At 36.7% G+C, this 17,859-nt stretch overlaps 1 protein-coding gene across 6 annotated transcripts in view; it reads left to right on the top strand.

Moving 5' to 3' along the window:
* The window catches only part of SENP1 (SUMO specific peptidase 1), a 93,041-nt gene that overhangs the window by 16,141 nt on the left and 59,041 nt on the right, over positions 1-17,859 (top strand). For all 6 annotated transcript variants that reach the window (XM_058307897.2, XM_004470399.5, XM_004470398.5 and 3 more), the window contains one exon: positions 7,585-7,756. In XM_058307897.2, the coding sequence (XP_058163880.1) occupies positions 7,585-7,756 (172 nt within the window). The remainder of the gene's footprint in view (positions 1-7,584; positions 7,757-17,859) is intronic.

Below are 17,859 nucleotides of genomic sequence, written 5' to 3'. Positions count from 1 at the left end.
GTCTCTTTTGTCTTTCCTCTGTGTCTCTTTTTGTTGTGTCATCTTGCTATTCAGCTCCCTGCTTTGGCTGGCACTCCTGCACAGGCCAGCACTCCACATGGGCCAGCTCACCATGTGGGCCAACTTGCCTTCACCAGGAAGTCCTGGGTATTGAACCCTGGACCTCCTATATGGTAGATGGAAGCCCAATTGCTTGAGCTGCATCTGCTTCCCATACCTTTTTTTTTTCATGCTGGTTTCTTTCTCTTACTCTCTCTCTCCTGTCTGTGCATGTGTGCATACATGTGTTTGTCATACATGCTATGTATACTCCGAAATGTAGCTCTTTGTTTGCCAAAGGGCTGCTGATACCAAGTACCAGAAATAGTTTGGCTTTTATAATGGGAATTTTATTAAGGGAAATTCTCACAGTTTCAGGTTTTTGAAAATGTCTACATCAAGGCCTTATCAGAGATGCTTTCTCACCAAAGGTTTGATGTTAGCAGATCCTGGAGTCCTGCTATGTTGTGAGGCAAGATGGTGGGTCTACTGGTTTCTCTCTCCTTTCTTTTGGATCTCAGCTGTGGACATATCTCCCTGGCATCTCTCCCTTGGCCTTGTCTCCTCCAGCCTCTTGGGGCTTCTTCTTCTGCAGTTGTAGGTGACCCTGGAGTTCTCTCTCTCACATGGTTGGGTCTCTCTGTGTGTTCTCAGTTTAAATAAGACCCAGCAAGAGAAGGAGACGGAACCTAAGTCATGCCTCACTGACATTGTCCAATCAAAAGTGATCTAATAAAGGTCCTTTAACTGAATCTGATGCAATCAGAAGGTCTCACAGGAATGGATTATTTCAAAAACAATTTTTTCTGGGATTCACCAAATTCAAACTGTTAAAATATTTTATATGCATCAATCAGCAAGTTGGTTTTTTAAATCAGTGATACCATCCTGTGGATAGCTTATGTACAGTACAACAGTTCCTATTTAGATCACTTTCAGTATATAGTTCAGTGGTGTTAAATTTACATTGCTGTGCTACAGACACCACCATCCATTACCAAGTTTTCCTTTACCCCATATAGAAACTCTATACTCATTAAGCATTAAGCCCCATTTCCCACTCCTACCCCCAACTCTGCCACCCTGTACCCTGTCTCCTATTTCTAAATTTGCATATTCTAGTTACTGCATATAAGTAAGATCATATAATATTTATCCTTTTGTAACCAACTTACCTGGCTCAACATGATGTCTTTAAGGTTCTTCTATGTTATAGCATGTAGCAGAAATTCATTTCTTCTTACAGCTAAATAATATTTCATTATATGTGTATATACATTTTGTTTATCAATTCATCTGTTGATGGACACTTGTGGCGCTTCTCACTATTTGCTATTGTGAATAATGATGTTGTGAACATTGTTGAACAGATATCTGTCTGAATCCTTGATTTCATTTCTTTCAGGTATATACCTAGAAGTAGGGTTGCTAGGTTATATGGTAATTCCATACTTAACTTTCTGAGGAACTGCCAACCTGTTTTCCACAGAGGTTGCCCCATTTTACATTCCTATCAACATAGTGTTAGGGTTCCTATTTCTCCATATTCTTGCCAATACTTTTCCATTTTAAAAATAATAACCATTCTAGTGAGAGCAAAGGGATATATACTGTTATTTTTTAAAATAACATTATTATGAAAACAGTGCATATGCTCTGTAAAAATTGGAAAATACAGATTAGCAAAAATAAAAAAGCATTGCTTTCTTTCCCACCGTCCAGTTATCATCTCTGAAATAGCACATATACTTCCAGATACTTTTATTTGCATTTGTATACTTTTTTTACAAAAATTATTTCTTACTCTTGTAATTGTAATCTGCTGTTTCAATCCATCATCTCCAATTTTCCAATTCAGTAAGTTTTTATCCTGTATTAACAAAATTATATTTAAATTATCTGAGTTGACCCCAAGATACCCTTTATGGCCAATTTTTCCCAAACCAGTCTCCAATCTAGGATTGTATCTGGTAGTTATCTTCCTTAGATCTCTTGTAATTTAGAATAGTACCTTATTTTACAAAATGACTTTTTTCTGCATAATGTCCCACCTTTAGGATTTAGAAGGTTGCTTTTTCCTGGTATCATTATCTTGTCCTCTATTCCCTGTCTTTCTTGTAAACTAGATTTTTGGCTTGAATAAAAGATGATGTAGGGAAGCGGACTTGGCCCAAAGGATAGGGCATCCGCCTACCACATGGGAGGTCCACGGTTCAAACCCCGGGCTTCCTTGACCGATGTGGAGCTGGCCCATGCGCAGCGCTGATGCGCGCAAGGAGTGCCCTGCCACGCACGGGTGTCCCCCGCATAGCGGAGCCCCATGTACAAGGAGTGCGCCCTGTGAGGAGAGCCGTCCAGTACAAAAGAAAGTGCAGCCTGCCCAGGAATGGCACCGCACACTTGGAGAGCTGACACAACCAGATGATGCACCAAAAAGAAACACATTACCGGTGCTGCTGATAAAGATAGAAATGGTCACAGAAGAACACACAGCGAATGGACACAGAGAGCAGACAACTGGAGCGGGGGGAAGGGGAGAGAAATAAATTGAAAAAAAAAAAAAGATGATGTATCATGTCACATTAGAAGACATAATAGCTGGTTGTTCTGTCATTAGTGATGTTAGCTTGACCTCTAGATTAATGATAGTCTAATCCTTAATTGTACAGTTAGGTTCCCTACCTTGTGACTAAAATATAATCTGAATGGTGTTATTTTGGCATAATATGAATGCCCTGGTTCATGTCAGCTGTTTATCAAATAGCTATTAATACCAGTTGATAATCCTTACCTGATTTATTAGCGTTAATGAAATACTTTCCTAATACTATCATTTCTTCTACTTTTAATAATTAGCGCTCTACCAGTTTTTTGTTTTTTTTTTTCTCTCCCTACCCCCACCCCAGTTGTCTGTTCTCTGTTTCTATTTGCTGCATATTTTTCTTTGTCCATTTCTATTGCTGTCAGTGGCACGGGAATCTGTGTTTCTTTTTGTTGCTTCATCTTGTTGTGTCAGCTCTCCGTGTGTGCAGTGCCATTCCTGGGCAGGCTGCTCTTTCGCGCTGGATGGCTCTCCTTACGGGGCGCACTCCTTGCACATGGGGCTCCCCTACGCGGGGGACACCCCTGTGTGGCATGGCACTCCTTGTGCACATCAGCACTGCGGCATGGGCCAGCTCCACACTGGTTAAGGAGGCCCGGGGTTTGAACCGCGGACCTCCCATGTGGTAGATGGATGCCCTAACCATTGGGCCAAGTCTGCTTCCCTCTACCAGTTGTTAAGGAGTACATTTTTCTTCATTAACTTGAGCTGTTTGGTTTCCCTGAAATGTTCCTGTATTAGTCTTCCAAAGGGGTGCTGATGCAAAGTACCAGAAATCTGTTGGCTTTTATAAAGGGTACTTATTGGGGGTAAAAGCTTTCAGTTACAAGGCCCTGAAGAGTCTAGCTCAAAGTTGCTTTCACACCAAAGTCAATTGCCACATGTTGAAACAAGGTGGTTGCTAATCTGTGAGGGTTTAGCCTTCTCTTCTCAGTTTCTTTTCTCTCAGCTGCAGGCTGGCATAGGGCTTGTCTCTCAGAGCTTCCACTCTCTCCTGGCATAGGGCTCAATCTTTCCGGATTGTATGTTCTCTTCCCAAGGTCAGTTGCAAACTATCAGGTGAATGGCTCGTCTCTTTCCAGGGCCCCAGGATCAAAAATAATAACTCTCTCTCTCTTCCCCTGTGTCTTCTTTTTTTTTTTTTTTTAAAGATTTATTTATTTAATTTCCCCCCCTCCCCTGGTTGTCTGTTCTTGGTGTCTATTTGCTGCGTCTTGTTTCTTTGTCCGCTTCTGTTGTCGTCAGCGGCACGGGAAGTGTGGGCGGCGCCATTCCTGGGCAGGCTGCACTTTCTTTTCACGCTGGGCGGCTTTCCTCACGGGCGCACTCCTTGCGCGTGGGGCTCCCCCACGCGGGGGACACCTTTGCGTGGCACGGCACTCCTTGCGCGCATCAGCACTGCGCATGGCCAGCTCCACACGGGTCAAGGAGGCCCAGGGTTTGAACCGCGGACCTCCCATATGGTAGACGGACGCCCTAACCGCTGGGCCAAAGTCCGTTTCCCCCCTGTGTCTTCTTGAGTGAGTTTCTGTTTATGTCAGCCCACCAAGGGGTCAGCGACTCAAACTGAGTTATACCTTACTGACATGGTCAAATCAGAAACCTTAAATTGATTTTATCAAGTAAACTTAATCAGAGGTCCCTCACTGAATTTAATACAATCAAAGAGTATCACAGAGGAATAGATTAGTTTACAACATGATCTTTCTCTTTCTGGGATTTACAAAAATAATCTCAAGCTGTCACAGTTCCTAATAGGAAATGCAGGATCTTTCTTTGAATTGACAATTTTCAAATTAAAGAATTTTTTTTATGAAATTTTTTTTTTTAAAGATTTATTTATTTATTTAATTTCCCCCCTCCCCTGGTTGTCTGTTCTTGGTGTCTGTTTGCTGCGTCTTGTTTCTTTGTCCGCTTCTGTTGTCGAGTGGCACGGGAAGTGTGGGCAGCGCCATTCCTGGGCAGGCTGCTCTTTCTTTCACGCTGGGCGGCTCTCCTTACGGGGCGCACTCCTTGCGCGTGGGGCTCCCCCACGCAGGGGACACCCTTGCGTGGCATGGCACTCCTTGCGCACATCAGCGCTGCGCATGGCCAGCTCCACACGGGTCAAGGAGGCCCGGGGTTTGAACCGCGGACCTCCCATATGGTAGACGGACGCCCTAACCACTGGGCCAAAGTCCGTTTCCCTTTTTTGTTCTTTTTTAAGTGTCATGTGGATGCATGGATTTTCATTGATTCAGTGTGATTCATTCACTACAGTCATTATATTTAATGCTCATATTCTCACATCTTCAGATAGTGGGAGCTCCTTCAGGCTGACTTCTATGTTTGATATAACCTCATTAATTTTCTTTTTAAGCTTTTAAAAATTTTTAGGAGGTGCTGGGGATTTGAACGTGGGACCTTGTACATGGGAAGCAGGTGCTCAGCCACTGAGCCATACACTCCCCAGTGAAAGTTTTTTGTTTGTTTGTTTTTTAAAAGGTACTGGGGAGCGAACCCAGGACCTCATACATGGGAAGGAGGCACTCAACTGCTTGAGCTATATCCGCTCCCTCTCATTAAATTTTTTTTACACTTTTTAAAATTAAAGTTAATAGATCACAAAGAACCCTACATTAAAAAATAAAAAACATAGGTTCCCATATAACCCACTCCCCATCCCCCCACCCCATCATTTTTGTAAATTGTATTTTTTTGAAGGTATGTACATCACAAAAAAAATGTTACATTTAAAAACGTAAGAGGTTTCTGTATACCCCCCACTCCCCCACCCAACTCCTCCCACACCAACAACCTCCCCCTTCATTGTGACACTCTTCGCACCTGGTGAACACATTTTGGAGCCCTGCTGCTCCACATGGGTAATAGTTTACGCTGTAGTTTACACTCTTCACCAGTACATTCATTGGGCTATGGCAGGATATATAAAGCCTAGCATCTGACCCTGCAATATCACTCAGGAGAAAGTGGCCACGGTAGTTGCTGAGGGCAAAGAAAAGGAAGTAGAGATGTGATGTGGGGCCATTTTTAGGCCTTGTTAATTTTTGATAGCACCTTTGCTTTCTGGTATTGCAAGATGTCCTCATAAGTGTTTTTTAGAAAAAAAAAATTATATTAAAAAAAAAATGACTTTGGGAAACTCCAATACAAAAGGCATTGTAGGGAATCCATTTATCTTCACCACATTATATTGCCCTTGCCATCTTTTCCTAGCTGCATCTACCCATCCTAAGAGAGTAAACTTGTTTCTGAAATTTTAAGTCCTTTCTCCTTTCTTCACTCAAACACACCCAGAAATCATTAGAATTTGAAGGGTTAAAGAGTAAGCTTACATGTACCTCTTGATTTTTTTTTAGACATAGTCTGATTTCATTTGAATTTAGTCTACATATACTTATTTTAAAGAGTTGATTTCATGTATTGATCATTGCAGTTAACTTGGTCAATTTGTATCTCTATTCTGAGTTCTCAGCCTGAAACAAATTATGTTGAATAGGGAAACGGACTTGGCCCAGTGGTTAGGACGTCCGTCTACCACATGGGAGGTCCGCGGTTCAAACCCCGGGCCTCCTTGACCCATGTGGAGCTGGCCCATGTGCAGTGCTGATGCGTTCAAGGAGTGCCCTGCCATGCAGGGGTGTCCCCACGTAGGGGAGCCCCACGCGCAAGGAGTGCACCTTGTAAGGAGAGCCGCCCAGCGTGAAGGGAAGTGCAGCCTGCCCAGGAATGGCGCTGCCCACACTTCCCGTGCCGCTGACGACAACAGAAGTGGACAAAGAAACAAGATGCAGCAAATAGACACAGAGAACAGACAACCGGGGGAGGGGAGGAATTAAATAAATAAATCTTTAAAAAAAAAAAAATTATGTTGAATAAGTATCTTGGACTTTCTGGATAATGCTATATGAGAAAGAGCACATAGAAAAAACTTGAAATTATTAACCTAGCCTTAGAGAAGAGTTTGAGCTTTCAAGTTCACAAAAATATTTTTCATACTACTTCTTCCTATTAGGGTATAAATAGTAGAAAACAAGAAAGAAGAAGAACATTTTAAAAATCTTCCTTAGAGGAGGTAAATGTGAGACCAGAGAGCAAGGCAGCCTAATAAAGCCTTTTGGTTATTTTTAATGAAAGATGGGAGACCTCTGCTGGTCTTTCAGGAAATTTTAAAATTCAGTTTAAAAACTTAGTTGACAGACTTCAGTTTTATTTCTGTATGTTTAATTTTAAAGTATTTCCCTTCCTTTCATAGGGCTTGAGTGGGGAAACAGGAGTGAAAGAAAGTGTTTAAAGTTTTTGGAACTCATGTTTTCTGAAAAAGTTTAGTCTGATATGCTTTCTTTCATACCACACACCTACGTGGTTCCTGGCCAGAAGAACTTACAGGTTGTAGATCCAAGGATATTAAGGCTTAAATAATTATATAGTTTGTTAATCTTTAAGATATTTTAAATGACAGAACCTGATGCAGTAACCCATATGAATGAAATAAAATATCATTTCTTATACATTTCCCTCAAATGGTATACCTATCATTCTATTAATTTTTTAAAATTAATTTTTCTTATTTTTAGAGAAGCTTTAGATTACATAAATGTTACATATAAAATATAGGGGATTCCCATATGCCCCCCACACACACACTTTCCCACATTAACAACATTCTTTATTAGTGTGGTACATTTGTTACAATTGATGAACACATATCAAAGCATTGTTATTAACCATGGACTATAGTTTATTACATAGTTTATAATCTGTTTTGCACAATTTTATAGGTTATGACAAAATATATAATGCCTATATCTATCATTACAATGTCATACAGGACAATCTACCTGTTAATTTTCTTTTGGTTTTTGTTATTTCTTAAAAGTGAAAATAATAGGTTAGATTTATCTTATTTGCTGTTCTTACCTGTTTTACAATTTTTTTTTTAGTGGATTATCAAACACTTTTATGGGAAAGTCAAACCATCACTGCCATATGTCTGCATATGAAAAATCTTTTCCTATTAAGCCTGTTCCAAGCCCATCTTGGAGTGGTTCATGTCGTCGAAACCTTTTGAGCCCCAAGAAAACTCAGAGGCGACATGTTAGTACGGCAGAAGAGGTAAGGTAAACCTATAACAAAAGCTACTAAAGGTTAAGATCTTTGCTTCCTCTGATTTGTATGTTTATTAGCCATTCCATTTACTTAATCCTTTTTTGTGAATTTTCATTCTCCATTACTGTCTTGAGTGCCAAACCTATTCTAAAGAAATTAAAGAGGTATTTTAGCAGGACTTTATGATTTTTATTACCATCTTCTTTTATTCCTCTTGGACAGCAGACTTTACTTAAGCTCCAGGATTGCCTGCATGGCTTCTCACATAAGCTCTCTCTCTTTTTTCTTTTTTGGACCCTTTGTGAACTCTTGTTTCCTATGGCAAAACCATTAGCCTTGTTGGATTTGATAAAATATCTGCCCCAACTTCTCACTAGGAATAGTTTTTCCTCAATGGAAAAGAAAAATCAAGCAAGGTTATAGACTTTCCCAAAAAGAAAGATGTCCTTTTGACACTTGGGTCATTATATTCATTCAGTAAACCTAAAGGGAAAAAATCAATTTCATTAATATAACATAGCATATAATTTGCACAATCTGAAATGTTGTTTATATCTGTTTAATTAAATTTTTGTGTATCTATTCAATTTTGGACTGGTTGCTGTGGAGATACAAGTTAATAAGAATATTTATATTGCATTAGAGTTTCCAATGTGTTTTCCACTTATTGCTTTTTTTAATCCTTTTAATTCTGTGAAATAGGCAGAGATGAGATAATGTCCATGTTTTACAGATTTGCAAAGTGAAAGAAGTTACATGACTAATAAATGGCAGGCCTAGAACCCAGGTCTTCTGAGAAAGTCTAGTCTACTATCCTTTCTGTTTTACAACACGGCAATGTAGTTTTGCCCAACAGAGTTTACAGATTGTACAATCAAGAATACAAAATTATGTGTTAAATAATTATCTAATTTGGTAACTGAAGATCTCTTGTTGGCAAAACTTGATTATTTGTGACATTATTAGTAAAAATGCTGTGCATTTTCTTGGTTTGCAGTTTGTACTGAACCTAAATCAGTCAAGGAGAGGGTAGCAAAACTAGCAAATTGTATTCAGCAGGAAAAAGGATAACAAGACTCTGGCAACACTTAATTTTACGGAAAGAAGCTGGATAGCAATGGTGAAAGGAGGATTCACTGTTCACTATAACCCCTTTTGAACTATTGAATTTTGTACTATGTGTAAATTAGTTATTAAATACATAAATAATGTTTTTAAAATTACTGGAGTTGTGGGGCTTGTACCATTGTTGGAGCCTGAGCCAGCCTAAGGGGCCGAGGGAGACTTATAGGAAAGGAGACAGCAACAGCTTGGCAGCTGGGTACAGACATCCCAGTTCTCCCCTGCCCCTGCTATAGCTGCTGCAAGGATCACCAGGATCCTTTAGTTTGCCTGTGTTCATTGTAAGCCTGCTATTTACCATCAGCCAGTTCTTTGGACCACCTGACATCCTCACCCCTTTTCCTTTTCCTTCCACTGCCAGCCTGAGGATTTGGGCTGCCCATGTAATTTGACTGACCCAACTAAGCCTCCGTCCCACAGGCTGGGCTAATGGAAGACATGAAGTTGGGAGTTTCTCTTCTTCCTACGGTGCAAAGAAGGTGCTATTCTATGCAACAAGATGCAGGAAATTTTGCCTGAATTGTGTTTAGGTCTATATTCTCCTGCTATGGAAAGCAACCTACCTCTACTATAGAAACATGAAATAACCATGTAATAAAAAAAAGATAAAATATTGAACCAAACTTTATTAAGGCAAACTTTCAACAAATTGTTTAGATACTTAGTCTTGGATACTACAGATGATCCAGGTGAAAATGTAGTACTTCCCTCCCACCTTGAAATAAAGAATTTATGTTTGGGAGCTTCCAAAGTGATAGAAAAGTTTGGGATCACCAGGAGAGATGCATTTGCTTCTGTTAAAAAAAGATTATATATTAATTATAGTGTCACATTTGTCCATCATCTTGAGGAATATGAAGCTGTCTACAAAATTAACAATGATGTCACCACTACCACTACTTAGTCTAGTACCACAGGGGTTTGAAAGAATACATAAAAAAGAAGAATAAGAATTTGGAAATAATATGAGTGGCGACCACACAGAATGATTCGAGGGCAACATTAAAGAGCTCTGTTATCCAATAGGGTAACCACTGGCCACATATTTTTTAAGTTAATTAAAATTAAATATAATTCAATTTTAGTTTCTCAGTCACACTAGCCATATTTCAAATGCTCATTAGCTACATGTGGCTAGTGGCTGCAGTATTGAATAGCACAGTTATAGAACATTTCCATTATAGAAAGTCTCGGTTAGTGCTATTACAAAGGATATGGATTATTCTTTGGTAAAGAGAAAATACTAATGACAATAAAAATGGGAAATGGTAAAAACACTTTTCGGTTACATGTAGCTCTCAGACATCCTACTCTGAAATTTACTAAGCAACATTTTAAGTTACTGGATTTCCTCGTAGATGACACTGATGGTTTTACTCTTTTATTTTTTTTTAATATTTACAGTTTTGTTAAAAACCAAGAATTTTGACTTAGAAACAATTATTGAATTATGCAATTTTCATACTTGAAATTTATATCATATAAAATTATTGCTAAACAAAATGTAAGTTATGGAGACTTTATAAAATTACTTGGATAATTTATTTTTAAAAAATAATTTACTAAAATTCATTTTGTATTCTCTCTAAAATATTTTATAATTTTACCATTCTGTTTTACTTACAGAAACATTAACTAAATGCAGGAATCTGCCACATTAAAAAAAATAATAATTTAGTACCTTGATTACCCTTATACTTTGAAAAACTTTCTTGGTCCTTCAATAGGCATTAAAACATAACATTAGCTAACCTTCCTTGTACTCTAACATATTATCTGATTATTGCTTCCTTTCCACTTGATTTCCTAATTTGTTTACTCAATTGAAAGCAGTTGAAGATAATGAACAAGGAAAGTTTTTTTCTTCTTCTCTATAGCACTAGATGCTGCAAGAAAGGGTTGTGTTTGAAGTTTCAAGTGACTTTCCCTTTTGTGTTTTCTTTTGATAAAGCTAAGTATTTTATATATTTTATTTTTTTAATAGAGAAGCTATAGGTTTACAGAAAAATCGTCATGCACAAAATGCAGAGTTCCCATACACCATCCTGTTATTAACACCTTGCATTAATGTGGTACATTTGTTACAGTTCATGAAAGAACAGTTTTATAATTTTGCTAACCATAGTCTATGGTTTATATTAGGGTTCATTGTTGGTGTTATACAGTCCTAAATTTTTGTGTTTTTTTTAAAAACTTTTTCTGCTAACATATGTACAATCTAAAATTTCCCCTTTTAACCACATTTAAATATATAATTCAGTGCTGCTTTTATGTTCACATTATTGTGCTATTATCAGTACTATCCATTACCAAAACTTTTCCGTCACCCCAAATAGAAACTACAATTTAAGCATTAACTTCCCATTCTTTACCCCTGCCCGGGCCCCTGGTAACTTATATTCTAGTTTCTTACTCTCTGAATATGCTTATTCTAATTATTTCATATCAGTCAGATCGCATAGTGTTTGTCCTTTTGTGTCTGGCTTATTTGGCTCAACATGATGTCTTCAAGGTTCATGCATGTTGTCACATGTATCAGAACTTCATTCTTTTTATAGCTGAATAATATCCCATTGTATGTGTATACCACAGTTTATCCATTTATTAATTGATGGACAGTTGAGTTGCTTCCATCTTTTGGCAGCTGTGAATAATGCTGCTCTAAATATATGTGTGCAAATATCTACTGAATCTCTGCTTTCAATTCTTTTGGGTATATACCTAGAAGTGGGGTTGCCGTGTCATATGGTAATTCTATACTTTCTGAGGGACTGCCAAACTGTCTTCTGCAGTAGCTACACCATTTTACATTCCCACCAACAATGAATGGGTGTTCCTCTTTCTCTGTATCCTCTCCAACACTTGTAATTTTACATTCTTTAATAGTAGCCATTGTAGTGGGTGTTAGTGGTATTTCATTGTGGCTTAGATTTGCATTTCTCTAATTGCTAATGATGTTGAGCATCTTCTCATTTGCTTTTTGGCCATTCATGTATCTCCTTTGGCAAAATGTTCAAGTCTTGACCATTTTCAAAATGCATTTTGTCTTTTTATAGTTGAGTTGTAGGATTTCTTCATATATTCTGGATACTAAATCTTTATTGGATATGTGATTTGCAAATATTTTCTTTCTTTGATTCTCTTCAGATTATATAAATCTTTCACCTTTTACTTTCATGATAATGTCCTTTGATGCACATAAATTTTAAATTTTTGATGAGGTTCCATTTATGTCCCTTTTCTTTTGTTGCTTGTGCTTTGGGTATAAAGTCTAAGAAAAGAGTGCCAATACAACATCCTGGAGATGCTTCCCTGTGTTTTCTTCTATGAGTTTTATAGTTCTGGTTCTTATATTTAGGTGTATGATCCATTTTGAGTTGATTTTTTTTTGTATAGCATATGTAATAGGGGTCTACCTTAATTCTTTTGCACATGGGCATCCAGTTTTCACTGCACCATTTATTGAAAAGATTATTCTTTCCCCCATTGAACGATCTTGGCACCCTTGTCAAAAAATCTGTTGGCCATAAATTCGAGGGTTGATTTCTGAATCTCAATTTTATTCCATCAGTCTATAGTCTTTTCTTATGCAGGTAGCATGCTGTTTTGATTACTGGGCTTTGTAACAAATTTTAAGATCAGGAAATGTAAGTCTTCCGTCTTTGCTTTTCTTTTTCAAGATGGCTTTAACTCTTTGGGGAACCTCACACGTCCATATAAATTTGATAATTGCCTTTTCCATTTCTGCAAAGAAGGCTGTTGGAATTTAGATTGGGATTGCATTTAATCTGTAAATTGCTTTGGGTAGAAAGAACATATTAATAATATTTAGTCTTCTAATCCATAAACATGGAATTTATTTAGGTCTTCTTTGATTCTTTTACCAATGTTTTATAGTTTTTTGTGTACAAGTCCTTTACATCTCTGTTTAAATTTATTCTTAGATATATCATTCTTTAGTTGCTGTTGTACATGGAAATTTTTCTTGATTTCTTCTTCAGATTGTTTATTACTATTATTTAGAAACAGTACTAACTTTTATATGTCAGTCCTGTACTCTGCCACTTTGCTCAATTCATTTATTTGTTCCAGGTGCTTTGTTGTGGATTTTCCAGCATTTTCTATATACAGAATCAAGTCTTCTGCAAATAAGAGAATTTACTTCTTCCTTTCCATTTTGGATACCTTTTCATTTCTTTCTCTTGCCTAATTGCTTTAGCTAGAATTTTCAGTGCAGCGTTGAATAACAGTGGTAACAGTGGGCATCCTTGTCTTGTTCCTGATCTTGAAGGGAAAACTGTCCGTCTTTCACTGTGTAATGTTAGCTGTTGGTATTTCATAGATGTCCTTTATCATGTAGAGGAATTTTGCTTCTAGTCCTAATTTTCTGAATATCGGGGTTTTTTTTGTTTTTTTAAAGTCAAAAAAGGGCACTGGATTTTGTCATGCCCTTTCTATATCAATTGGGATGATCGTATGTTTTTTTCCCTTTGTTCTGTTAATGTGCTTTATAAAATTTATTGATTTTCTTAGGGTGAACCAACCTTGCATATTTGGGATGAATCCCATTTGATCATGATACATAATTATTTTGACGTGCTGTTGGATTTGGTTTGCTTATATTTTGTTGAGGATTTTTGCATCTATATTCACAAGGAAAATTTGTCTGTAGTTTTCTTGTGTTTTCTATATTAGGCTTTGGTATGAGGGTGAGGCCAGAATATTAGGGAGTGTTCCCTCCTTTTCAATTTTTGGAAGACTTTTAACAGAGTAAGTGTTAATTCTTCTTTGAATGTTTGATAAAATTTGCCTGGGAAGCCATCTGGTCCTCGACTTTTCTTTGTTGGGATGTTTTTTATTATACTGTTTTTATCTCTTTTACTAGTTATTGGTTTATCAAGGTCTTCTCTTTCTTCTTGAGTTAGTATAGGTGGTTGTGTGTTTCCCCAAATTTGTCCATTTCATCAGCATTATCCAGTTTGTTGGCATTCCACCTCTTTTAGTATCCCCTTATAGTTCTTTTTATTTCTGTAGGGTCCGTAGTGATGTTCCTCATTTCATTTCTGATTTTAGTTATTTGTGTCCTCTTTTTTCCTTTGTCAGTCTAGCTAAAGGTTTGTCAATTTTATTGATCCTTTCAAAGATCCACTTTAGTTTTATTGATTCTATTTTTTTAATTCTCTATCTCATTTATCTTTAATCTTTGTTATTTCCTTCTTTCTGGTTGATTTGTGTTTATTCTTTTTCTAGACCCTCTTGTTCTGAGGTAAGGCCTCTGAGCTTGTTCTTCTTTTGTAATGTTGTAAGCATTTAGAGGTATAAATTTACCTCTCAGCACTGCCTTTACTATATTCCATAAGTTTTAGTATGTTGTGTTTTTATTTTCATTCACCTCAAGGTATTTCCTAATTTCTTTTGTGAATTCTTCTGTGATCCATGAGTTGTTTAAGAGTAACTTGTTTAATATCCACATATTTGTGAGTTTTCTGTTTCTCCCTGTTATTGATTTTTAGCTTTATTTTTATCAGAGAAGATACAGTGTATGATTTCAATGTTCTTGAATTTATTAAGAATTGTTTTTCCAGAATGTTGGTGGAAGATTAACATGTTTAACCAATGTGACATTGAAGAACATTTCCAACATGTAGCTATTAAACAATGTTCTGGTACATATACCTTTGCCCCCTTGACATATTATATCCTAGAGTACAATTCTGGAAGTTTGATTGTTGGAACAAAGTATAAACACATTTAAAATTGTGGGGGGAAAAAAAAGAATTGTTTTGTGACCACATATGTGATCTGTCCTGGAGAATGATCCACGTGCACTAGAGAAGAATGTGTATTCTGCTATTGTTTGGTGAAGTGTTCCATATATCTCTCAGGTCTAACTGGTTTACAGTATTGTTCAACTCTTCTGTTTCCTTATTGATCTTTTGACTAGATGTTCTATTCATTATTGAAAGTAATGTATTTAAACCTCCTACTATTAATGTAGAACCATCTATTTCTCTTTCCAAGTCTGTCAATATTTGCTTCATATATTTTGGGCCTCTGCTGTGAGATGCATATATATTTAAAATTGTTACATCTTCTTGATCCCTTTGTCAGTGTATAGTGACCCTTTTTGTCCCTTGTGGCAATTTTTTACTTTAAATCTGTTTTATCTGATGTTAGTGTAGCTATTGCAGCTCTCTTTCAGATATTACTTGCATGGTATATTTTCTCCATCCTTTCACTTTCAACCTACTTATGTCTTTGAATTTGTGTATCTTGTAAACAGCCTGTAGTTTGGTTATACATTTTTATCCATTCTGCCAATGTTGGCTGAAGAGTTTAATCCATTTACATTTAAATGTAATGACTGATAATGCAGGACTTTCTTCTGTCGTTTTGCTATTTTGTCTTTGTAAGTCTTTTACCTTTTTTTAAATGCCTACTTCCATATTTTTTTAAATTGCACCATGCTGAGTCCCTTCTCATTTCCTTATGAATATATTTTATGACCGAAAAAAAATAATAGGGTTGGGTTTGGGGAAAAATACACCAAATGTAAGAAAGTAGTAATACTTTGACAATACTCTTTCATAAGTTGTTACAAAAATGTTTCACAACAGTACAAGGTATTTGTGGTGGGTTAAGGTATGGGAGCCCTGTATGATGTTATGCATGTCTGTTTTGTAAGTTCACAACTTTTACTATACACTTACTGTTTATGTATGTTCATGTATGAATGATATCCTTCAATAAATTGTTTTAAAATGAAAAAAGAATTTTGTCAATTTTATTGATACATATTTATAAAACATACAGTCCATCGAAAGTGTACAATCAGTGAGATTTGGTATAATCAGAGTTGTGTGTTCATCACTTCATTCAATAGTAGGGTGTTTTCATTACTCCAATAATAATAATTATAATAAACAAACAAACAAACAAAAAACACAAGCAAAACACTCTATCCCTTAATAATCACCTCTCAATCTATCTTTCTGCTGCCATACACAGCTGCTATGCTGTTTCTGTCTAATTTATTTGTATTTATATTTCGTATGGATGGAGTGAAATAAGATGTAGTACAGTACCTTTTTTCTAGTTTCTTTCACTTAGTAAATTTCTTTATTTTTCTGCCCTTAATGGAAAATTATTAATATATTACTGTATATTATTGCCTATAGTTTACTTTGGTTGAATTTTTGCCTGATATTAACATCTTGTAACATTAACTTACATTTGTTCTGTTTCAAAGAAAAACAGTGTTACGTATATGATATTACCCATATTCATATTTCACATGACGGTTCCTTATGCTATACAGTCCCATGTTACATTTTTCAGCTTTCCTTTTAGTAATATATAGGACTTTAGACTTTCCCATTTAACCAATATCATACCCATGTATTAGCACTGCTAGTTACAGACACTATGATGTGCTTTCAACATTTCTAGTAATTTCCAAAGATTTACGAACAACCTTTTTACCAATTCTGCACAGATTAAACCTCAGCTTTCCATTCTCTAACCTCATTCTATTTTCTGGTGACCTGTATTCTAGTTATTAATTCCACGAGTTTACATAGTATATTTAGTTCATAATAGTGCAATCATATAGTATTCATCCTTTTGTGTCTGGCTTGCTTCACTCAACGTAACATCCTCCAGGTTCATCCATGTTGTCAAATGCTGCACTACTTCATTTTTTCTTCCAGCTGAATAATATTACCTTGTATGTGTACACCACGATTGGTTTATCCATTTATTGGTTAATGGATACCTGAGTTGTTTCCATCTTTTGGCAATTGTGAATAATGCCTCTATGAACATCGGCTTGTAGATACCTGTTTTGTCACTGCTCTTAGTTCTTCTGGGTATATACCTAGTATTAGTATCTCTGGGTCACATGGCAAATCTATATTCAACTTCTTTAGGAACTTCCAAACAGTCCTCCACAGTGGCCGTACCATTCTACATTCCCACCAAAAGTGAATAAGTGTTCATCTCTCCACATCCTTTCCAGCACTTGTAGTTTTCTGGCTTTTTAATTGTAGCCATTCTTATAGGTGTAAAATGAAATCTTATTGTAGCTTTGATTTGCATTTCTGTAGTTGCTAATGCTGTTGAATATTTTTTGGAGTGGTTTTCCACCATTTGTGTTTCTTCTTTGGACAAATGTCTATTCAGGTATTTTGCCCATTTTTGACTTAGGTCATTTGTCTTTTTATTGTTGAGTTGTATAGCATCTCCCTATATATCATGGATATTAAATCCTTATCGGATATGTGATTTCCAACTATTTTCTTCCTTTTAGTTGGCTGCCTTTTCACCCTTTTGACACAGTCCTGTCAGGTGCAAAAGTCTTTAATTTTGAGGAGGGCCCATTTATCTATTTTTTCGTTTGTTGCTCTAGCTTTGGGTGTTAGTTTTAGGAGACACCCCCATTTACCACAAGGTCTTGAAGATGTTTCCCTATATTTTCTTCTAGTAGTTTTATGGTCCTGGCTTTTATATTTAGGTCTGATCCATTTTGAGTTGATTCTTATATCAGGAGTGAGATAGGGGTCCTCTTTCATTCTTTTGGTTATAGATAACCAGTTCTCCCAGCACCATTTGTTGAAAAGACTGTTTTGTCCCAATAAAGTAGACTTGATAGGTTTGTCATAAACCACCTTTATGAATATGTTTTTCATCTATTTTCTTTGTGGTTACCAAAACCATACCCAATACCATAGGCAGTCTTTACAAACACTACCAGAGGGGACCACCATCACCTTGGGTACGGTGTTAATGTTAAGGGATAAAATTTGGGTTTTATTTTTACATATAGAACATCAGAAGTTTCTTTGTCTTTTGGGTCCATTCTTCCACCATTGCTCAACTCCTTCCTTTTCTTATCAGCTATTTTGTTGTTGTTCTTCTTTTGTTGTTGTTGTTGTTAACGACTTAGTTACTTGTTTCTTTCCACCCCCTCCTAGTTTGCATTTGCTGTG

This window comes from Dasypus novemcinctus, chromosome 12 (assembly GCF_030445035.2).
Source record: "Dasypus novemcinctus isolate mDasNov1 chromosome 12, mDasNov1.1.hap2, whole genome shotgun sequence".
Classification (NCBI taxonomy): Eukaryota; Metazoa; Chordata; class Mammalia; order Cingulata; family Dasypodidae; genus Dasypus; species Dasypus novemcinctus.
The sequence above is the reverse complement of the archived record's forward strand: the minus strand, read 5'-3'. Positions and strand labels throughout refer to the sequence as shown.